The 24,337-nt window shown below is 36.9% G+C and overlaps 1 protein-coding gene across 4 annotated transcripts in view; it reads left to right on the plus strand.

Moving 5' to 3' along the window:
• The window catches only part of LOC104866129 (contactin-4), a 536,780-nt gene that overhangs the window by 458,416 nt on the left and 54,027 nt on the right, over positions 1-24,337 (plus strand). For all 4 annotated transcript variants that reach the window (XM_033756987.1, XM_033756986.1, XM_033756985.1 and 1 more), the window contains one exon: positions 6,054-6,181. In XM_033756987.1, the coding sequence (XP_033612878.1) occupies positions 6,054-6,181 (128 nt within the window). The remainder of the gene's footprint in view (positions 1-6,053; positions 6,182-24,337) is intronic.

The following is a 24,337-nucleotide window of genomic DNA, read 5'->3' on the forward strand; positions in this document are numbered from 1 at the left end:
TTTTTTTTTTTTTTTTTTTTTTTTTAAGCCCTCAGGTAGGTCAGGGCTAACCTATTCTAAGCCGGGAATGGATTTACATTTTCAGTTCTTTTTATCTTGTTCTATCACTATTCATGAGCCTTTGGAGGAGCTCGGAGTTCAATATCAAGCTAATAGCTGCCGGTCACTCAATAGACTAACATGGGAAACTAAGATGGGAAGGCACACAAAGAAAACTTTGAGATGTCATCAAGATCATAAGCATGAAAATAAAGCTGTCCTTCTATGGGATTTATGCTCATGAGAAAATGTAGAAATAATAGTTGAAGGAACTTTTTTTCTAAAAGTTGTATAGCATCGGATTTAAAGGAAGCAAATATCTAAATATTATTACTGATTTGCATTTCGAAAGTTCTTTGAGTTAGTTTGAATAACTAACTAGTTTGAATAACTAACCCCCCAAATGCTAGCTGTATAACTAATCCTGACTTATAAAATACCCCACAAATTAAAATCAGCATGTCAAAGTGCTTACTTAATCTTAATCTGTAGAGTTAAGTATGATCCAGCCATGTATGATGAAAGATCACGTCAATTTCTTCACAATCAGGACTCTGTACTTCCTCCCCTATAACAGATAGCATTCATCAGTCTTCTAACGGAAAGTCTATAAAGACAGTCATCACATAACCATCTGCACCTGAGCAAGTTCATTCATTTCTTGAAAAAGTCGTACTCTTCTAGTTTAAAAGCTGAAAACTCAGTCCCCAATTTCTGAAATTACTGGCTTCTCCTATATACAAGCCAGGGCATCTAAGGCATGAAGAAAAACAGGAGAGGGCCACGGATTTAGCTCAGTGTTTCTGCTGCCTACCTCCCAAGGTCCTGGGTTTGATCCCCGGTACCATTAAAAAAAAGGAAAAGAAACCAGGAGCTAAAAGATGTCAGGAGCACCCCCCCCACTCCACAGCTGGTCTCAGATTAGGTATTCGCTGGGCTTCCCTAAGGCATCCTTTCTTTATATGGCAGACAAAGATGACGCCAGCAGTTCTCATTTCCTTTCTTCCAAATATAACAATCTGAGCAAAAAGAGATAGTCTCTTACTTGAGCTCCTCGCTGTGGTGACATGCTTATCCCTAAACCAATCATTATAGACAAAAGAATACAGTCTTTATTGGCCAGAACAAGTAGTTGCTCATCTTTACAGCTAGACAGTGTATAATAAATCTTTCTAATTGAATAAAGCAATGTCCACTCTACTCTGCACTATAGAAGTGTGTGCATTGTGGTATATAGCACAATAAAATTATTTCTAATTATACAATCATTTAAAATTTTGATTTATTATGAGCTCCTTAAAAACAAAAACTTTAATCTTCAGGTAATTACTTGCTGGCCAAGGCCTAATTAGTAGGTAGTATTTAGTAAATATCCGTGAAATATTGAGTCTAATAATTCATTCCCATCTATGATTGGGCTCCTTGTCACCCAAGGAGCTTTAACAGAGTTCTTTATAGATGCTTGTAACGATGAGTCCAGGAGAGTGCAGAGTTCCACTTTAGTACATTTGGTGATGCACTTAGGTGGTATATGTTATGTGCCAGGCATTGTTTTAAGCAGTGTGTATCTTAAGAGCAACCTTACTAGACACAGTTACTTTTATTATTCCATTTTATCCAATAAGTGCATAGAGGAAGGGAAGGGGATGTGGAAAGAATTAAGATGTGTCATGTAAGGGTACCAACTCCCCCACGATGAATATAATCATTATGTAGTAAAAGCATGTACTTATAGAAATAAAAATTAAAAAATAAATATATACAGAGCTGTATTCACATACCAAACATCACATGTCTCAGAAATAGCATGATTTGAATTTTAGACATAAAACTAAACTAAACCTTAGATTTAAACTTAGTTTAGTTTTGGAGTGACAAAGTAATTCAGTTTTCACAAGAGAACAGTTCCTAGAATACCACATTTCCCCTTCATTTGGATTATATCCAGGAATAATCAATAGGCATAGTAATATCATGTGATTACATGAAAGTTACCCCTTCTACAAATGGTGTCCCTCATTGACCTTCTCTTTTCTGCATTCTAACATTTAAGATCTTACTTCTTAGTATATAAAGAAAGGAAGGTCATAGTACAATGTGAGGCAGTGAAATTCTAAAAGTGAATAACACAACAGTTTGTAAAATTACTTTATTGTTTCAGAAAGCCCATATGAAGTTGGGTATGGAAGCTTTGTGGCCAAGAGGCATAGAGCACCTTATGCTCGCATGCGAAGAGCTAGCCAGGTCCCACAGCTGAGTAGCAACAGCATGTCGGGCACCTCCGGGACAGTGGAAATGATGGTGGGGAAACAAATTTGTAGAACACTTTTCAGCTACCTGGACATTTTATATATTTTACATCAGTATTGATGACACTCATTATTATAATATCCTATGAGAATAAAATTTTAAAAATGAGTTGATGTAGACCAGTAGTGTGTCTTGAAGTGATTTTGACTTTTCCCCAGAAGACAGTGGGCAGTGTCTAAAGATACTTTTGACTGGCCCAACACAGCAGGGGGAGCTGAGCAGCTGTGGTCTAGTGGGTGAAGAACTGGGATACTGCTTAATATCCTCCATAAGACAGAGAATTATCTACTCCAAAATGTCAGTACTTCTAAGGTTGAGCCACCAGTTCTTAGATGATAAAAAATTAGGCCAGGTGATATACTTGACAATTATCAGAGTTAGGGCTAAAGCCAAGTCATCTATCTGATAATTTCCTTCACTTGTTTCTTTATTTATATCCTTTAGCAGCTTAGAGTTTGATACATGAAATAGATTTAGATTTTTGGAATCACGTTTCAACTGGCATAAATTATTATTTGGTCTTTGTGTTTTGAAAGAGTTGGCTTATCCCTTAGAGCATTTTATATGTCCGGGTCCATGTTACATCATGGGGGATGAATGCATATGTAAAACACAAATATCACCCCAGCTACTGAGTTCTCTTATGCCAACATTTTGAAAGTTACAGAAAATTATTTTATAAATAGGAATATGATTAACTTCTTGAAAGCTATTTGTTATTTTTTGAGGCAGTTAAGATACGATCATTACTCTATTTTTGTCTGTGCATCTGCTCTTTGGCAAATGAGGAATCAGATGGTCTTTATTGAGCAACTGTTATGTGTATCTGTGGTGTGAATGAAGAGTCCTCGTTGTCTCTATCTTTAATTTTTGCAACCAGAACTTTCATTTAACTTGTGCAAAAGCATTATTTAAAATTATAATTTTGAGATTTTATTATGAAAAGTCAGTACATATGGACGAAAAGTAATATGAGCTTAAAATTCATACATTTACTGTTTTTTTTTTAGCTTGATCTTCTGTTCAGTCTTTAGTTTTGTTGATTTTGGCTTCCATGTGAGGACAGGCCCCTTTTTGCTGGGTGATTTAGGAGCAGAATTCTTCAATGACCATCTCTTACTTTTTCTATATTGGCAGTAGTAATTATATCTAGTATTCACACTACTTCTTCATTGCTATTTTGGATTCAAACCATTCTTTCATAGCCATCAATGTAGGCCAATTCTAGTGGACTCTGCAAACTTCTTTTCCTTGAGATTGCATAGGTTTTATGGCTTTAAAATAGAAAGACCCATGAGCTCTGCAGCAGCAATGTCAGTCAGCTGCCCCCCACTGTAGCGTCCCTGGCACTGCTGGGCTCCCTTGCCCCCACAGCTTGTGGGCTTCATCAGTGGCTGCCCAGAGGTCACTGCCTGCAGACTCAGCTTCTCCCAGGAGCAACTTGCCACCAGCAGCCGGTGGAGTCTTCCCCACCATTGTCACCCTTGATCCTTGTCTGCATCTTCTGCGTCGATTTGGGATGTCTGTTAATTTGCATGTTTATCCCAGATTATCAGACATTGCAGTCAACATGCAAAATGAAGGCTGATTTAATTTACTCTATTAAAAGAAAGTATGTTAAGATGTCCAGTTTTCCTAATATATACAAATGACTAAGTAAGAGACACGATTTTAAGAATAAAAGAGAACAGCTACCTAATAAATACCAGGAAACATGCTAGGAATCTCACAGACCCTTTTTTTACGTTCATCCTGTCATGTTGGAATTGTTAGTCTCATTCTGTAGACGAAGAAGTGAAACTGAGAAGTCTGGGAAGTAGAGATGACAGAACTCGAACGAGAACTTTCATTCTTATGATTTCAGAATTCTTTCACCTTCACAACTTCTGGCCCACTAAATCACAAGAACCTGGAAATGGTGCTCAAAAAGGCTATAGCTTCTCCATCCATAACAGGCTTCACAATTATACCCATAACATCTGTGATCTGGTGAATTTAAATCTTCACCTGTGCTTTTAAAATGCTCCATGAAAAGCTCTATTAAATGAAGCTCTGCTCATCCTGTACCCTTTTGTTGAAATATTTGCAAAGGGCTATATTAAGACTATTGCTAGTGTCCTGTGACTCAGCCACTCTGAACTTCCTCAGCACCTTATTGATTTTTCTCTTAGGATATTTATTTCTTTAATCATACAATCACTTAAAAAATATTTATAGGATGTCTGCTACCTGCCACCCTGTGTACGAGATCTATAAAATTGAGTCATGAGACAAACACTGCCTCTGCCCTCAGAAAAGTTAATATTCCATGTGATAAAACAACTAACAAATAATCAAAGCTAATTCTAGATTTTGTTTGATGGGAAGAAACAAAGTGCCCACAGGGAAGTAGACGAACATGGAGATCCACTCTGGAAAGTGAGACAAGAAAGGGCTGTAAGGAAAACTACCTCAGCATTGAGGTGCTGAGATTAAAAAAGTGCCAGCTATAGCCAGATGAAGGAGAGTGGTGTTCAAAGCACATAGAATAGCAAGTGCAAAGGCCCTGATGTAGGAAAGAGTTTCAGATATTCAGGAACTTGTAGAAGGCCAGTGTCACTAGAGATCATTTGAGGCAAGAAATAAAGTGGGCAAAAGAAAGGATTATTATTTTTTTGTTTTAAGCCTACACTCATTATGCCAATAGGCTATAGTCAAGAATTGATTCAGAGTTCAATGAGGAGCCAAAATGGATCTTTAAGTCTGGTGAGTGATAAAATCTATTTTATATTCTAAAAGATCATCAAGCTACTGACTGAAGAATGGATTTGAGGAGCAAAAGTGGCAGTAGGCAGACCAGGTAAAGGGCTCTTCTGATAGACTTGGTGAGAAGGTAAATGGAAAGAAACGGTAAATTGAAATATATAGTAAAATTTTAACTGAAATTTACCTTGAGTGAGCAATCTATGTACTTTTTATTTTTCCAACTAGCCTTTAGTACAGATTGCCTGTCTTATTCATCTTTGCATTTTATTCTTCAGATAGTCATGCTGAAAACAAGATTCTAAAATCTTTCCTGTTTTAACTCTTATATTTATTAGCAAAATGGTTTCCTGCCTAGCAGAAAGTAGATGTTTGTCCCTAATTGTAAGGCCTAAGATACACTATATGCATTTACTATTTTTGCCAAAATAACATAAATTGTGGAATATTTTAAACTTTTGAAGTTTAGGGTCTTTCATCTCATCTAAAATGTATTGGCTGACATATTTCAGAAATAATGATACCTCATTTAATTTAAACTCCCTCATCTAGAAGAAACACTTCCATTGAAAAGGATAAAGTAGTCAATCAAAGGGTTTTTTTCTGATTCTTCATTAGCAGTTTAAAAACATTAATGGAAGACAAAAAAAAAAAATAACCTAATGGTAGACTATGCTGTGGTTACTGCTACCAAGGTGAGGGAAATAGTTATGACCTACTTAATATATATAATAATTACTCAAACTTAATGTTGAGACTATTTTTAACTACAAGAGTACAGGAAGCATCAAGTCACACATTCCGATAATGTTCATGGTTATGTAGCCAGACATCCTACAAATGAGGTTACCAAGTGATTTGGCTATGATTTATAGTTTGAAAGATGACTAAAAGACAAATAATTTCTAAAGAATCATTTGTTATCAACTTCAACACTTTGGGTTTGTTTATTTTCATTTCAGAATTACCATTTCTGAAGATGGAACCCTCAGGATCATCAATGTAACTAAATCAGATGCTGGGAGCTATACTTGTATAGCCACTAACCATTTTGGAACTGCCAGCAGTACTGGAAACTTAATTGTGAAAGGTAATGGCTGATGCAAAGACTACATAGATTAATATATCTGTCCTCACTTCTAATAATATAATCTATAGATGTGGTATTATTCATATTAATATGTACAGATATCACTGTGTTGCTAAATTAATTCATCACACCAAACATAATATGATTCATAATCCTTTGAGCACTGCTGGTAATGAATATGATTGAAAAGCTATCTTATTTCAGGATCATCCAATACAATTTTGAGAATTACAGCCATTGTATCTATTATAGCATTGTAACTAATGTTATCTTCAGTCGTTTAATTAAATTTCTTTCAAGCCTCTATAGATTTGAAACTCATGTCTAGGACATTGTGCTAACAAATTAAAAACCCACGACTCGCATACTATTTTTAGAAAATATTATTTAAACAATGACATTGGTGATTTTTAGAAGATCTGCCCCTACTATTCAGATATAGGGATATGGCTTCTTATATTAATAAAAGGTTTGGTCACCTCTATTCTTTGCATGATTCACCCAGCCAACCCTCAGTTTTAAGGAAATGAAGTTTCCCACATACCTCATTCTGGGTACTTTATATTTCATCACAGAAAGTCCTTTATGCCCTTCACACAGTACATGACATGAAACAGTCCCAACACCAGCTTGATGGCATGGAGTGGAAGTGCTAAGTGAGAAATGAGAAGGATGAGATTTTAATTTCCATTTCATTTGCATTTCTATCACTTTATACCTTGCCAAGTCATAGGATTTTTAAGTTGAAGGGTTCTCAGGGCTGCTTTGACTAAGCAAGATGACACTCAGGTGGGTGGCTTGTCCCTTGTTCAAGGTCACCAGCGATGAAGAAGCTCTTGAACCTGATTGAACTTAAATCCTGATTGTCATTTCTCCTTGGTTCTCATATTGTACCAGGATTTTTTTTTTCTTTTGCCTTGTTTCTGTGTAATAGGTACAGATAAGTCATATCATATGTCTTCCTGGCCCATTTGCAACTTCCCCTTTGAAGTAAGATAGCCCAAGGCAAATAAAAAATACCCCCAAAAGAATACTTACCTTAATTATAATTCAAGCAAAGAAGCTAAAAATCGCTTAATAATTGTATATTTCAGAGTCATTGTAACCTGAATATTTACTACTGTTTTAAAAAGGTTTTTTAAATGATGAATATACTTGTCTGTGCAGATAGAAAATTAGATCTCCAAGAGTTAGAGATAAATCTGTATTTAGATGGAGTCCAACTATTTTAGTTTATTAATTATTCCCTCAGAGCAATTCATCAGCATATTACTCTGTATTCACTTTCACAGAGCCAAGGAAAAAGAGGCTAGCTAATATTTATAAAACACAATTCCAGCTGGAAATCTTCTGTAATGTGTGGTTATCTCAGCTGCCAAAGGAAATTTAGTAATAGACCAGGACCAAGACGATCCCAAGGTTTCACAGGCTGTTAGTGGCAGAGCTGGTACCTTTTCTAGATGACTTGCCAGTTACTAAGCAACTGTCTTAAGCTGTAATAAAGGATCGGGGATTTGAGTCTGAGAGATCTGATTTGAGATTCATTTCTCCCATTTGCTATCTCTGTGGCACTAAATAAAACTTTAGCCTATGTTGGGATAATAGTTGTACCAACCTGTAGTTTGGTTTTGGTGACTATGATATTACACATTAAATGATAATCATAGTACGTGACACCTAGAAAATATTAGCAGTGGTTGTTATGTATATTGTAAGTAGCTATGCAAACATTCCAAATGATATTGAAGTGAACATTTGTGAAGCATCTACTCCAAAAGACTAATTACCAGAGGCAAGTGAGGCTGCCACACAGAAATGACTAGATGTGTGAAAGTTATAAGCACTTAAGCATAAATTATATAAATGGCTTCTTGATTGTTGAAAAGAGAATATTTTCGCACATAGGAACAAGATAGAGCATGTATTTGATTATCATGCTTCTTATATGCATTGGTTTCCTTGCCTCTCGAGAGAGTTGGCAAAAATGCAAGTCCTCTGTTTCCCTTCATATCCTAGTGGTGCCACCAACTTCAGGACAGGTCTTCCCCAACCAACTGTGCAGTGCCATGCTTCTAATCCTGTGCTAAATAACTGAACACAGCTTACACATATCCCAGTGATGAAATATGTCATGATCACCTCATTTTTCCGTGGTTACAAATACTGCTGAGATGATAACTTCTACCTTTTTGAGCAAACTAGATCATTTATTTCTTGCCTTTTAGTAAAATGTGAAAAGTAATTTCGCTAATATAGTATGAGAATAGTTTTAGGCAGCTTACAGCTAACCTTTTTTATTTTAGTAATTATTTGCTTCTTTCTATCTGTATTAGGAAAGTACTAGTTTTCCATCAATGGCAGTAACAAAAATGTTTTGAAATTTATTTAAAGTCAGAAAGTGAGTCAGTACACGTGCTCCTCAAGCACAAGGACCCGAGTTCAATCCCCAGTACCAAGAAAAAAAAGTGAGTCAGTATACAGGAAGGTATGAAGTACACTGCTCAACGTAGATATACTAAAAAATGGTGATGATGATATATGAATAATTAAAGATGGAAAACACAGTTTGCAGGGACACTTTAGTGTTCTTGCGAAAAGGATCAAGAGACAGAATTAGAATATCTTGCCTGTGGTTGACATAGGTTTTGCACACACACTGTAGAAACTGAACTTTTCTAAAAGATGTGAGAAAGAAGGAGGCCTAGTACAGCAGAGCTTGGTGAGAAGATGGCAGAGGGGTTCCAGGGTGACTGTGAGATGATAAGATGCTGAGGGAGCCCTGTGGCCATGCACAAGTCATCTGCTTCAAAACAGATCATTCTGGGCTTAGTTGCTGATATTTGGCTGTAGTCAGTTTCTCCACAGAGTTCTCTGGTTCTTGAGTTATTCTTCTAGATGAGATGTGGAGGAGAGGGAGAGATAAGAGCTTTCTCTGGTCAATATGTTCACAGAAGTTAGTAATCCTGTAAGTCTGAGTGAGATCAGCAGGGATTTGGGAGAACATTTTTCTCCCAGTGGTTGGTGCCGACTCCTGTTAGCATTAATGTGAGGTACCTGTGTGCAGAGGGGACGGCCATATTGCTAGGTCTCTGCAAAGGGTATTAATATAAACTGAGAAATGCAACTTAGAAATCTGTTCCAGAAAGCACAATAAAGGCAGAGAAAACCATTCTGATTCTGCATGAGCCCTGCCAAGTACTGGATCGCACATCATAATGCTGAAGCCCTGCACCTCATGCAAATGTAACAGTTTAGCCTGAAATACGACTGAGTGCTGTATTTTATCTCAATTTTGAGATCTACAAAAGGACTAATTTATTATAGAAGTTGTTCTCTAACCTTAAATGTGCTGTTGCTCCTTTTGATCTTCTCATATGTCTGGACTTAGCGCACCAGGAAGGTCAGACATCAGAACACATCTTTTTTAACCTTTTTAAAACATAATTCTATCATTAACCACACTTTAAAAATCCAGCTCTCTTCCTTACCACCCCTGCTGTCATATTTTGGAGAGAAGTTAAAGATAGTGGCAAACATAGGTCAGCAAATAGAGGAGATAGAAGAGAGGACAAATCTACTACTCCAGATACAGGAGAATTAAAATAAGTCTCTATTGACCATGGAACAGATAAAAATATTCAGATCATGCATGAGCAGGGTTCCAAACTACAAAATTCTGACAGGTGCCCTTGATTGCCTTCCCATCATCTGAATTTCTAAATTTTGGTGATTTTATTATTTAGTATATTTGGGACTTGGTTTGTTATTTAATTCTTACCAAGAATAGTTCTCAAATGAGACCCTTGAATTCTAATAGAAAGTTAATATTTCACCTTTAAACAAAATATGAGCTTTAGCAATTGTCGACATCATTAAAAACTATAAAGAAGGCCAGGTGTGATGGTACAAGCCCATAATCCCAGCACTCTGAGAAACTGAGGCAGGAAAATCACAAGTTCGAGCCCAGCCTGGGCAACCTATTGAATGAGCAAAAACCTATATCAAAATAAAAGATAAAAATGGGCTGGACATGTAGCTCTGTGCAAAGTTCTTGACTCCCAAGTCAAAAAAATATATAATAAAATGAAATATTGGCGTGACTAAAAGTAATTTTATCTCTATAACAAAGTTAAAGGCATGCTGTTTTGTATGCCACAGTGTCTTGACTCTATGTTTAATATGATAGATACTTTCACATAGCAACCCTAGAGAGGAACAACTTAAGAGTTTGCCTTGGGTGTAGATCCTCAAGATAATCATGGTAATAGCAACCCTGGCTTCTACTGATTACCTCCAGAGCTCTAAATGAAATCAAGGCCTTTAAGCTGTGAATGAGAGTATCATGAATATCTTGCTGAACTACCTTCAAAGTGACCTTGTAGAACTCTAGCTGAAGGTTTCCTGTTACACCAGAGAAGTTTGTACTTGTTGCCTGGCAAGTGAAAATTAAGTAGTACTGTACTTAGTCAGAATGCAGATCTCCGGGGGTTTGAACCTATCCTAATAAATCTACCTATATAAGATCTTTTAAAAAAAACTACATTTTAAATAAATACCCTACTTAATCCTTATGCAGACTAGAGTTTGAGAACATTGCATTTTCAGAAATTTGTGAGCTATGGTCTCTGGGCCATATCTATCCAGTTGCCTACTTTTGTATCCCCCAAGAGCTGCAGATGGCTTTATCATGCTTAAGTTTTTGGGGAAAAAATTAGAACAGTAATATTTTTGGATGTATGAAAATTTTATGAAATTCATGTTTCATAGTCCACACAATAAAGTTTTATTGAAACTGAGCCATGTCATATGTTTTATAGAGTCCACCCAAAAAAAGTATACATACTTCAGCAGTGTGCCATATTAATAAATGCATGGAAGCTAATGGCCACCACTTTGAGCACCTCTTGTAATAGAGGCCAAAATTAACTTGTATGAAACTCATGATGTCTCAATAAATTTAGTATTAAAATATTTGTACAAACTTTTCTTTCCCTGTTGTATACATTTTTGGCAGACTCTGTTTTGACTATGATTGCTTTTACAATAATAGCAGAATATTTAAAACAGACTGTATAATATATATATATATATTATATACACACACACACACACACACACACACATACACAATACATAATATCCTCATCTTTGCTGCAACCTGAAAAGACTCAAATATTTACTATTCAATTCTTTAAAGAAAAAAAATACTGATCCTGTTTTTGATAACTTTGTTTCCTTCCTCAGATATTTAATGTTTGGTCCAAGGCATAGCTCTACCCAGGCATTACATAACTTATCGCACCTAATGCTGATCTTGCATGCTAGAAATTTTCACATCTCCTTGAGTCTGATGACTAAGCTGGAATTGGTAGGGAGATTTCTTTCCTAGTATCTTACCTATTACACCTAATATCAAAAGAGCTGACTTCAAAATTAGATATAAGTTGAAAATGCGGAGATAATAAATCATTGACTGACAGAGAAAAGGAAAATCACTTGGCACACACTGAAACAATGTATTCAGTTTAATTCTCCAAGATTTGAAGAGGCTTTACACTGCTCAAACTAGAATATACACAGTATGCAGGTAAGGGCCATGAAACACTCACTTCTCCCTTCCTGAGCGTCCCACTGTCAGCAGCCTAATTCAGTTGAGCTGTTTCACCTATACCTTGCCCTGCCCCAGCTGCATGCTGTTCTTTTACTAAGTCAGGGTATTTTTCTTTTGAAGTTGGCCTATATAAAAAAATTTCCCTAATTTTATCTGGATGTTAAGAGTTCTTTTTGTTCATCTCTTTATTTAATTTTTATGCAGGATACAGAATAACTTTTACAACAGAAAAAATTAATTTGTACTTTAAATGCTAGAAAAGAAATCCTTTGTAGGACTTATCTAAAATTTCATATATTCCTAACAAGAAATTATTTTGAATTTTTATTCTCCAGCCCTGCAAACTAGAGAAGTTTCTGTGGTTTACTCAACATTACATTGATTCCTTAATTTCCGATGCTATGGATAATATTTTTATGTTCAGAAGAAAGGATTCTCTCAGACATATATGTAGCAGACAGAAAGCAAATTTTGTTAATACCACCAAGGAGTATGCACAGCACTGCTATTGTGCACTGTATAAAATTATTCACTGGTGTTAACTAAATATGACATTGAGAAATACCAACCTTTCCATGCATGACAGGATGGACATGGTAATATAGAGACTTTTGAATTGGAACCTTTTATGAAAAATAAATTTAAGACAGTTCACATCTTTTATGTAAAATTATTCAAGGCTTTATCTGGATTTGACTGGGGATCAATCAGAAATCATTAACCAGCAATGATGTTTGGCTGCTAACACATCACAGTCTTTTAACTTTGGATCCTTACAATTTGCCTAATTAGATTTCTTCCTTTGGAACCAATTATTTTTAAGCAATAAATAGGGATCTTTCTAATGGCATTAACACAAATTCTGACCTAAGTCATGTTTAATTGGAAGGAAAAGTTTGTTGTTAGAAATACGAAATGCTAATTATGATAGGTCCTTCCGTAGAAGGACAGTGGCTAAAACACATCAATACTAGATCCTGCTTGATGGGAGAAGATCTGCCACCCTGGAGTCGTCATCAGAAAAGAGGACAGTCCTAAACTGGGGTGGGTAATTGTGCCTCGTGTTCATACTGTGTTCACAAAATTTGCTATACCTAGGAGTCTGGGGAAAGTGAGCAGAGTAGTTTCTCCTGGCATTCTTGTGGACACTGATGAGGGCCATATAGATTTAGCAACATCGATCAAGGGTAGAATGATTCCCCTTAAACCAAATCTCTGGATAAAGAGTTTCTCTCCTTTGTAATGCTGAGTTTTAAATTTATGAAGATCACATACCGAGGCTCCACACTGCACATCACTCCGCCATTCCTGTGTGAAAGAAGACATAATTCTTTAACATGTACTTCTCTATGTGAACTCTGTCCTTTCATAGGAAGAATCTGTGTTGAAGGCGGTTTCATGTCCTTGCTTTTGTATAAAATAACACACTGACACAACCAGCTTGCGAGAAACATCAGCCTTAGCAGTACTAGTACATGTGATTTAAGCACCAGGATGATACACTTCATTTACATATAAAGTTATCAGAAGAGGAACATCCATCAGTACTTTTTTTGGTTAGCATAGGAGGAAAGTGATACACATATGAGTAGGAATGCAAGTTGAAATTGCAAATTATGGAGAGCAAGTAAAACTGAAAATGTGCCATCTCCATGGGCCAGCAAATTCATTTCTGGGCATTTGCCCTAGAGGAAGTTACATATGCTCCAAGATAGAGTTGCTAGTCTTGAAAGATTTTTTTGTAGGGGAGGGTTCCCTCATTGAGTTCACTGGTATTTTTTGAGTATAAAGAACAGTTACATTCATCATTGGGATCTTGTACCTTTACATGATAGATCTTGGTTCTCATTTTTCCCCATACCTCTGCCCTCCCTTCACCCCCTCCCCCCTCCTATTTACAAAGACTTTGTTTCCATTTTTTCATTTTCTTATATTTGTTCTTTTCCCTTATTTCCTTTCCCCTACCCTTCCCACTTCCCCTACACCTTTAGCCCTGTTTTTCTTTCCTATTTCACATTGTCAATTATACAATTTGGATCTTATTTACATTTTAGTTTTTCACACCAGAGAAACTATTCGGTATTTGCATGTGTGTCTTAATTTATTTCACTAAAGAGTATGGCCTCAATATACATCCATTTTCCTATGAATGACTCTAGTTTCTCATTCTTTATGGCTGAGTAGTACTCCATTTTATAGAAAAACCACATCTTTATCCAGTCTCCAACTGATGGGCAATTGGGCTGTTTCCAAGCTTTAGCTATTACAAACTGTGCCACAATAAACATGGGTGCACCTATATCACTGTGGTATGGTTCTTTTAATTATTTAGGAAAGATACCCCGCAGAGGGATAGCTGGGTCAAATGGAACCTCTAGCCCTAGTTCTTTGAGGTATCTCTGTGTTGATTTCCACAGTGGTTGCACCAGTCTGCATTTCTACGAACAATGGAGAAGGGTTCCTTTCTTGCGACAAACCCACCAACTTTTGTTATTGGTTGATTTCTTGATAGCAGCCATTCTTTCTGGAGTGAGGTGGAATCCCAGTGTTGTTTTCATCCGCATCTCTCTAATGACCAGTGATGTGGGACATTTTTTCATATATTTCTTTGCTGCTTTACTTCTTTGTCTGAGAAATGTCTGTTCATTTCAGGTGCCCATGTTTTAATCGGGTCTTTATATTTGGGGGGCATAATTTTTTTTTGAGTTCTTTATATATAGAGATAATAGTCCTTTGTCTAAGGAACAGCTGGCAAAAATTTTTTCCCACATTGTAGGTTGTCTCTTAGCTCTGTTGATGGTTTCTTTTGCAGTGCAGAAGCTTTTTAATAAGATGAGATCCCCGTTGTTGATTCTTTGTGCTAGTTCTTGTGCTACTGAAGATTTGTTCATAAAGTCTTTTCCTATGCCAGTGTCTTCAAGAGTTCTGCCTATCTTATATTCCAGCAAGTTTAGTGTTTCTTTAACATCTAGATCTTTAATCCACTTTGATGTTAGTTTAGTGCATGGTGAAAGATAAGGGTTTAGTTTTAATATTTGGCAAGTTGAAATCCAGCTTTTCCAACACAATTTATTAGAGACAGTCTTTCCTCCACTGAGGGATGGTTGGCTCCTTTGACAATATTAATTGTGTTGCTGTTTGTAATGGAACACACAAATGTGCACACACATAAATTAAATTACAATACATATGTTATTAATATATATATATAATATGGATAAATGTGAAATTCATGATATAAAATAATTCTGTGTAACTTTTAAACACAGAAAATACATATGCAACATAAGAACAAATTCATAGGGAGAGGTGGCCTGGAATGAGATTATGTGAAAAGCTTTAGCTACATTAGTAACAATCTATTTGCATAAAATTTTAAACATATATCTTAGAGGGAAAAGGTTGAGGGTTCGTGGCAGTATATTTAAAACTGCTAATTCCAGAAATGAGAATATGAGTATTGGTAAATTTTATTATACTTTTATATGTATGGCTTATCAAAAGGAACATGGTGAACCCCAACACTCTGGGAGGCTGAGGCAGAATAGCAAGTTCCAACACAGCCTGACACCTTAACAAGTTAGTGAGACTATATCTCAGGATTAAAAAGAAGAGCTGAGGATGTAGCTCAATGTGAAGGACCTGGGTTTAAACCCCAATACTGAAAGAAACAAAAGCACACCCCAAATAAGAATTCCAAGTACTGTTGTCAGGTAGATATTGTAGAATAGACAAGCACAACCTTTGCACTAATGGTTTTAATTTGCTCAATCCAAATACTTTCTTTTGTAGTAAAAACTCTGTTGTACATGAGATAATGGTTTTCCCCTAATGATTATTACCAGTTACAGTAAACAAAACAAACAAAAAAGGCAAACAGAATATGACTTTAGCATCATTAAATGTGAAGTACATAATTAATTTCTTTTCCGGCCATTCAAAGACACTTGTGTTTCACTGATTCAGTTTAATTGAACTTATTACCGCAAACAGATAATAAGAAGTATATTGAAGATATCCATCTGGCTTGCATTGAAAACCTCACATGTTTCATTCTTCATGGCTATCACAGGCCATACCAATTGCCTCATTTCAGCTGTTTTACAATCAGTATGATTTAGCTATTAATGTGATAAAATCCTTACTGGAGAGGAAGTTGATATTAAAAAGCATAGATCTCTAACGTACCTCTGCTACCACTAGTGCACACATCCTTGGAATTATTAAAGTTATATATTTTTAAATACATAAATAAAAATCCATCTCTCATGCACGTTTTTATGTTTTATCTGTCATCTTACATCTGTCATGTTGCCATTTCCCCCATAGAAGAAAAAAAATAGTTTATGTTGAGCTTTTCAGTCCATTAAATGTTTAAAGCTCAATATAGTTTGTTTTCAGGCTACAGCTTACTTTCTTTGCTATAATTTCCTAAGCTGCAAATGGATTGTAAATGGCAAATCATATAATAAATAAAAAGGAAAGCAAAATTAAGCATTTTATCTTCCAAGTATCTGAACTTCCTGTAGTTTTAGAAGGATGCTTTATCATATAGACTGTTGTTATGTGTACATGATCTTTCAGAAGCAGCGAGGTATGTGGTATGTGAGTGTGTTAAATTATTTGTCTCCTTTTAGTTGAAGGGGGTCCACGGAGGGGATCCAACAATTGGCCCCAGCTCTTAAAGGAAAAGTTTAGTCTCTTATAAACCCTAAACTAGTAATGGGATATGCCAGAATAATTCATGAGTGACTCTCACCTTCCCTTCTTGGCATTTGTTTTCTGTGCCAAAGGCAAGAAGAACATTACTCTCCCAAAGGAACAGCTTCACCAAACCATGATTGAATTTCTTTGGCTGTCATTGGCAATCAGATCTCAGAAAACCACCAAAAAGGCTGTAGGCCTTTGGGTTAAATACAATACCTGACCAAGATGAAAGCAAGTTAATTAACATTTCCATCATCCTTTTCTGATTTACTTTAGCAAGATCCATTTCTAAAAGGTTAAATGGTTGTCTCTTTTATGCATCCATTTGAAGAGGTAAAAGTAGGTTTCTTGTTATGGAGAGGAAATGTAAGCAGAACATTTAGAGTAACAGTGACTTTTTACATGGCCTTCCAGCAGGCCTATAATCAGTGTGCAAAAGCACAGGACATGTTATTAAGTGAAGATTAGCAACATCTGCTTTGAAGATTTTTCTAAACTGGAAGAGTCACCTGTCATTAACTCTCCCCCTTCTTGCCTTTCAGAATTAGAATTGCTTGTAAATGTAAGGAAAGCTAGAATTCTACCTAGAAAATCAGTATTATCCAAAGGGCCTAAACCATGTATACTATTATAAACCCAACGTACATCTTTCCAATGTGATATGTCTGTGTCCATTGGCTTTTCTACAGTGTAGGTGAAATATCTAAGCACTGTGCTATTTGCACTAAGATTTCTCAATGTTAAAGACAAACACTTTATAGTTAATGGCTAGTATAGTTGATGAAAGGACACTCTGAAGCAGTCCTGGTATGAGAGAATAGTCAAAAGGTACAAAAGATACAGCCACACCCCTCCCTCTAGGCCACACCAGACCATAGACCACAGGCAACATAGAATGTAGGGGTTTTTAAATAAATGCATAATCCTGAGCTCTATTCCTGACCTGCAGAGTCAGATTCTCAATGGATGGGACTTACAAATTTTCATTTTTAACAAGTTTTCTAGAGAATGCCTATATCCAATAAAGGCTGCAAATCCAGGAGATTATCATCTCGGAGTGGGTACTGTTAGGCAGAAAGATAGAGCTGTGTTCAAAACACAGAAGCAATATAAAGAAGGAGAGTAATTAAGTGGTAAAGATGATCATTGACCAAGAATTAAGATTTCCCGTTAAGTGTATTGGTACATTTAAAGCAACCAGTACAGTTACATTTATCATTGGGATCTTGTACCTTTACATGATATGTCTTGGTTTTTGTTTATTCTCCATACCCCTGCCCTCCCTTCAGCCCCTTCACCCTTCCCTATTTACAAAGACTTTGTTTCCGTGTTTTTCCTTTTTTCACATTTTTCCCTTATTTCCTTTCCCTTCCCCTTCCAATTTCCCCTTTAGCCATTTTCTTCCTATTTCACACTCAGTTATACCATTTGAACCTTATTTACACTTTTAGTTTTTCACACCAGAGAAACTAAGGAATTAAGATTTAAATAAAAATTCACTAGATTAAAAAATGGGAAATCAGTCCTAAGCAGAGAAGCTTCCTGGAACAGTCCAGAGGCCCGAAAGCTCCCAACGTGTTCATGGTAAACAGTGGGAAGGTAAGATGAGAACACACCCGTAGATGTTGCCACAGAACCACCAATTCCTCATAGCCTGGGATCTGTGGACAATAAGGAATCTAGTATTTTTAGTGACATTTTAGTGAAATTAAAGTAGATTTTATAAGCTAGATGGAATGTATGTTATATCCTCTTCCAGCAGAAGAGGCAAGAGAGGTGAAAAGTGATAAACTTCCTCCATTAAATCCTGTTACAAGGACATCCAGCCCATTCGTGACTCTATTACCTCCTAAAGGCCACACTTCTTAATCCCAGTATTGTTGTATTAGGGGTTAGTTTTCAATAAGACTTGGTAAGAGATACAAACATTCAAATCAAAACAGGGATTAATATGGACAGAGGAAGATCTCCATTTCACTACCCCCTTTCCTGAAACATCTGCTATTAAAATCCCTTATCAGCGACACATAAAATTCCTGATAACTTGTTGAATTAATTTTCTGATCATATGAGTCACTAAAGAATGAGTTAAATGGCAGAGTTGATATTCAAAACTACTTTGAAAAGATAGTCATTGGACCAAATGTGCAGTAATTTACTTAATAGTGATAAATACAAAGGTTCTCATTTGGCTTCATAACTCAAAATTAGTCAAATTTTGAGGTCAGGCTGTATGTAAATGGTTATAGTTGCCTATAAGGTCATTGGTGAGTCAGCCACATTCTGTTTTCAAAAAAACTTCAAATTAAATCTAGGACATAATAAAATATCCTAAACAAGAGAGCAAAACATCTTAAAGATATGCTGTAGCACTAAGGGCAATAAAACTGGGAGAGGATTGTCTTTTTATTTTCAGACAGACATTAAAATTGAAATCAGCTTAAAAAGTGACAGTTGGGATAATGAGAGGAACAGCTATAGAAACGTGCAGGTTACACTAAAGAAGAGACTGCTGGACTTAAAAGGGAAGGGGTAGTTATTGTATGTAAAAATCAAGAACTATGAAACTTCTGGTGAAGTCAGAAGGCAGAACGAGAAGAAACAGGTAGTCAGTATTGGGGCAAGAACATTGCTAGGCTAAATGGATGCACACTGAGGCAGGACTCTTAAGTGAAATAAGTAATATTTACACATACTTACACGTGTGTAAATACCGAGTAGTTTCTCCAGTGTGAGACATGAAAGTGTAAGTAAGGACTAAAAGGTATAATAGATAATGTGACATAGGAAGAAAAGGGGCAAAGGGGAAGGGGGAGTGAGAGGGGAAGGAGAAAGGAAAGAAGGGGATGGAATTAATATGAGAAAAGGAAAAAATGGAAGCAGGGAGGGGTGGAGGGGTTGAAGGGAGGGCAGGGGGATGGGGAAAAATAAGAACCAAGATATCACGTAAATAAGTAAGGACTAAAAGGTATAATAGATAATGTGACATAGGAAGAAAAGGGGCAAAGGGGAAGGGGGAGTGAGAGGGGAAGGAGAAAGGAAAGAAGGGGATGGAATTAATATGAGAAAAGGAAAAAATGGAAGCAGGGAGGGGTGGAGGGGTTGAAGGGAGGGCAGGGGGATGGGGAAAAATAAGAACCAAGATGGATCACGTAAAGGCACAAATTTCCAATAATGAATGTCATTATATTGTAGACCTGAAATGTACCAATAATTTGTTTTTAAAAGAAGAACATTGCTATGTCCAGTAAAAGGAAAAAGTTCCAAGTAAATAAAATATTGAAAAGATAAAACTAATGACTTTTCTATTGTTGATGACATTCATTTCTATACTAGATATGTATGTAGGTGAAGTAATGTAGAAAGAATTCGTGCATCCAACAGGTACTCATGTGGTCCCGGTGCCTCTAACAGACAGTTTCTGCTTGTCTCAACCTTCTCAGGAACTACCCTGAATAAATGTTGACCCATAGATCCCTCCTAACTCTGAAATGATATCACTCTATGATTTGGTGGTTTTAAATATTATTTCTGCCCTACTTATTTAAAACAAAAGCATTGAAATTTGTCACATTAACTTTAATTTCATATTGCAGTTTTTAATTTTTTTTTTCATCTCCCAACATGAACTGATCCATAATCAGCAATGTAGTGTGGGTTGAAAAGGTTATCCTGCTAATTTTGAATAATATAATCTGAAGTAAGTTATACTTAAAATAGTGTTCCCCCCAAGAAGGGTCTCTTTTGGTTAGCGTTTCAAAGATTCAGTAAACAGTACCCTATTCTGTGCCTGTCATTTTAACCATTGAGAGGTCAGACAAGGTAATCCACAAATGGCAATCACAGGTCAGCTTTGTTACTGATACAACTGAAAGAGAAGGTGCTCAGCCACAGGGCAATGATGGGCTTCCTAATACTGACCTCAGAAGGAGGCAGACTTGTTCTACTGTACAACCCCAAGTCTCTCCACATAAAACTTACAGATTGGAGGAGGCTCAACCCAACAGGTGTACTTCCTTCATGCTTACAGGAGAAGAAATGGCTTTGGGCCAATAATTTTTCCTTCCTATTTTCTGGACCTACTACTGGGTAAAGAGTAAGAGAAGGAGAGAGGAAAAGAGTGTTAGAAGCATTAGACATTTTTAAATGTCAGCTGTAGAGCAGAAGTTGCAAACTATTGGTTTTCATGGTAAATCTGACTAGTGCTGTTTGGCTGTCCAAGTATTGAAAACTTTTGTATTGGAATACCATTAGACAGGGTTAAATTGACCCCCAACCTCATTATTTGTTATTGTCTTATATCTCTAAATCATACTTTTATGGTACTCCCTGGTCCTCTGCAAGCATTTGACATGCATATTAAGTGAATCTCATTGCTCTGTGAAAAAGGCGGCCTTTGATTATTTCCAATTAATAAATTATTAAGTAGATGTAAATTGAGTATGATAGGGATATGGAAAGATGGAGGGCTGGAGAAGGGAACATTTTAAATCTTTCTGTTTATGAGTCTGTACTGAATCTGCATTTCTCTATACCTTGTACTATATCTGTACCAAGAAGTTATCAGTGGGAATGAAACTCAGTTATCAAAATGGACACGGTCTTCTCAGTAGCAGTCAGTGGTTAATTGGGACAAGAAAACACAAATCATTATCTTTGAGAAATCTGAAGCAAATTCAGGCAGGTTGTCACCTCTCACCAGGAAACAAATTAGTCCTATCTTTTAAAAGACTCTGCTTTCTTCAGCTGCTGAGGATTCCTGTCAACTGCCAAGGAAATAGGAAGAATGTGAATAAATGATGTTAAAATAGTGGTCACAAAAAACTCATGAACCCACTTTCTCACTCTCATGAATATCTTTAATTGATTTACTAGTATGTTAGAATGACAAGATTTGTGCTAACCTTCAGCTCCAGAAAATCTGAGTGCCATCTTCAAGATGGAATCAGTAGTACATTAGCCTGATTGGGAAGAGTTCTTGTATAAAGGAAAAAACACCATGAATTCCAGACAAATAGCTCTTCCTCTTGGCTAACTTACCTGTCTAAACTCCCTGCCATCTGGAGAAGCATAGAGTTCAGTTTTAGTGCAAAAGAGAAAAAAAATGATAAAACAGAAGACAACATGATGGGTTAAAAGGGTCGGGAACAGGATAAAGCTTGAGGCAATGTAACTTTTTCTAAAATTTGTGAATGTGGAAATGATTATAATGGAAGAGAGAGAAGAGTGCACACTGAGGAACTGTTCACCTGGGTTCTGCTCTCCTGAGCAGATCATTATTTCCCAGACCCCATCTTTCTCACTTGTAAAATGAAGAGCCTTTAATAGCATTGAGGCCTCTTCTGGTTTTAAATGTTTGTGATTTGGTAAAGAAATACTTTGTTCCAGTAAAGCACTAGAGTGCTTTAACTTCACATTCCTTTGTCTCTCAATAACAAAGTCAGGCCAGGGATTTAGCTCAGTGATGCTGCCACCTGCCTTGCAAGTTCAAGGTCCTATGTTAGATCCTTGGTACCAAAAAGAAAAAAAGAAAGAAATGCTAACAACAAAGTCTGCCCACAGGTTCTGTAACTCACCCCCACCCCAAAATGAAATCTTTCATATTCAAGGGACTGACACAGTATAAGCATTTATTTTACATAAATTGAAGTTATGATCACTGAAGAAAAAGGAGAATTATAATTTAAGTAGTGTGAGCAGTTTTTCCAAACAGTCCATCCACAAGTGGACCAAGTTGCCCAGTGATCAACAAGCACAATTATTCCATCCTTTTCCAGTTACCATTCATAACTCATCCACTGAGAGTTACGTCGCCTAGCCATACCACTGTGTTCTACAAATATCTCAGGTTTCACGAATTAAATCTTCCAGATGTGCTAAAGCAGAAGACTTGCTCCTATAATTTTTCAGGGCAGGAGTTCATCTTCAAAGCTCATCTTCTCAAAACATGGCTTAGGGTGGAATCTACCTGGCCTTTTGAAGGTAAGTTAGCAACCCCCCTTTAGAAACCAGTAAGACATCTTTGATGCTCATTCAGAATCATTCTCCCTGAAGAATAACACACATTTGCTGCAAATAAACCTGCAGTCCCCCTCCTGTGAAATCTCCTCCTGCAAAATCGGGAGGAGATTCTTCTCCTCATTTCCTCCCATACCTTTCCCGTGCACTACAGAATGACAGTTTTCGGGCTGAAGGAGGGATTTGGTTCTTGATTTACACCCAGGCTATTCTCCTTGTCCAAAAGTTGGATGACCCCATCCTTAAACTTCTCTTTCAAAAATATTTCAAAATCTAAACTTATTTTTGTTGTTGCTTACTTGACACCTTAATTTTTTTTAGGCTTCAGGAATTAAGATCGTTAATTCCTTAATTCTTGTGATTCCTGTAACTTTCCAGAAGATCAAAATATTATCTGCAGTATTTAGCACAAGTTTGAACATATTAAGTGCTTTGTAGCTATTTCTTGCAAAAAGAGAGAATGAACAACTGAATTGAATGATCAAAAAGACCGTATAACCAGGTCTCCTTTTGCAGTACATTGGAATCATCCTATTCTCCAGTCAATTCATAAATTATCTCAAGTAGAAAATCACTTCAGGATACTTGGAAGAGATACAGTTACTTCTTCCAGCCCCTCTTTTTGCAGATGAAACTTCAAATGGGAAATTTCACATCCAAGCAAAGGATAGTTGAGCCCCTTGTACTATACCATAACATTGTCTTCCAGAGGAACTCGGCAAGTCCTTGTTATTAAAGTAAGTTCTGAGCAGATTAGGAGGTACCATGGCATAGAAGAGAAGGTCCTCCAGGTACTGCAGTTAAAATGGATCTGACAGGAGTGGTTCTGTCTTGGGGCTGTGTGGGTTTACTAAAAACTAAAAATGAAAGTGACAGTATGAGTCTATATTCAAATACTGTAATCGGAAGGTAAGAGAGGATAAAGAAAGGGCTCCAGCTTGGGTAGGTCCTGGCGAGGCACACCCTGACGAAGAGGACCAGACTGGCCCACCTGCACCAGGAGGGGCCCAGTTTTAGAGAACTGCAGTTAGCTGAGGTCCAAGCAGTCATTATCTCAGTCCTGACTTCTCAGCTTTGGAGAAGTCCTCTTAGCTTCAGGGCTTGTTTCTTCCCTATGAAATGATTGCCTCTCTTTGTGGTAGTTTTCCTTGTGTAAGGTTCTGCTTCACCTGGGGCCCAAGTGACTATGAGATCGGAACGGTTGCTGGAGACTTTCAGGAATTGCTCCACGGGGGAAGGGTGTGGAATTGATAGCACAGAGGATCGTCATCAGATATCCCTCTGTCCCTTGAAAATTACTTAATCTTACCTTGGTGCCCCCCATCTTGAAGGGTGATGAGATAGCCTCGGTAAATTTAAAGCCAATGAACTTTGTGCCACCCAGTGTTCCCAAATGAGTAACAAGCCCATATGTGGAGCTTGGAAGAAAGAATTTGACCCAGAGTTTGACAAAATGAAAGTCAGTCAAGATTTGTTCTACTTTTAGAACACTTTAGGCCCAAGCAGATGTTGTGTTTTTGTTTTTGTTGTTGTTGTTGTTGTTTTGTTTTTTTGTTTTTGGTACTGGCGATCAAACTCAGGTCCTTGTGCTTGTGAGGCAGGCACCTGGAACCACTGAGCTAAATCTCCGGCCCCTTTTTTCAGTTTTTTTGAGACAAGGTCTCACTATGTAGTTGAGACTGACCTGGAACTCACTATGTAGCCCAGGCTGGTCTCGAACTCACAGCAATCCTCCTGTCTCAGCGTCCCGAGTGCTGGGATGAAAGGCGTGTGCCACCATGCCCAGCTCAAGCAGTTGTTTTAACAAAAGCTTCTCTTGA

Source organism: Fukomys damarensis, unplaced genomic scaffold (genome assembly GCF_012274545.1).
Source record: "Fukomys damarensis isolate Sample0158 unplaced genomic scaffold, DMR_v1.0_HiC HiC_scaffold_28, whole genome shotgun sequence".
NCBI classification, from domain to species: Eukaryota; Metazoa; Chordata; class Mammalia; order Rodentia; family Bathyergidae; genus Fukomys; species Fukomys damarensis.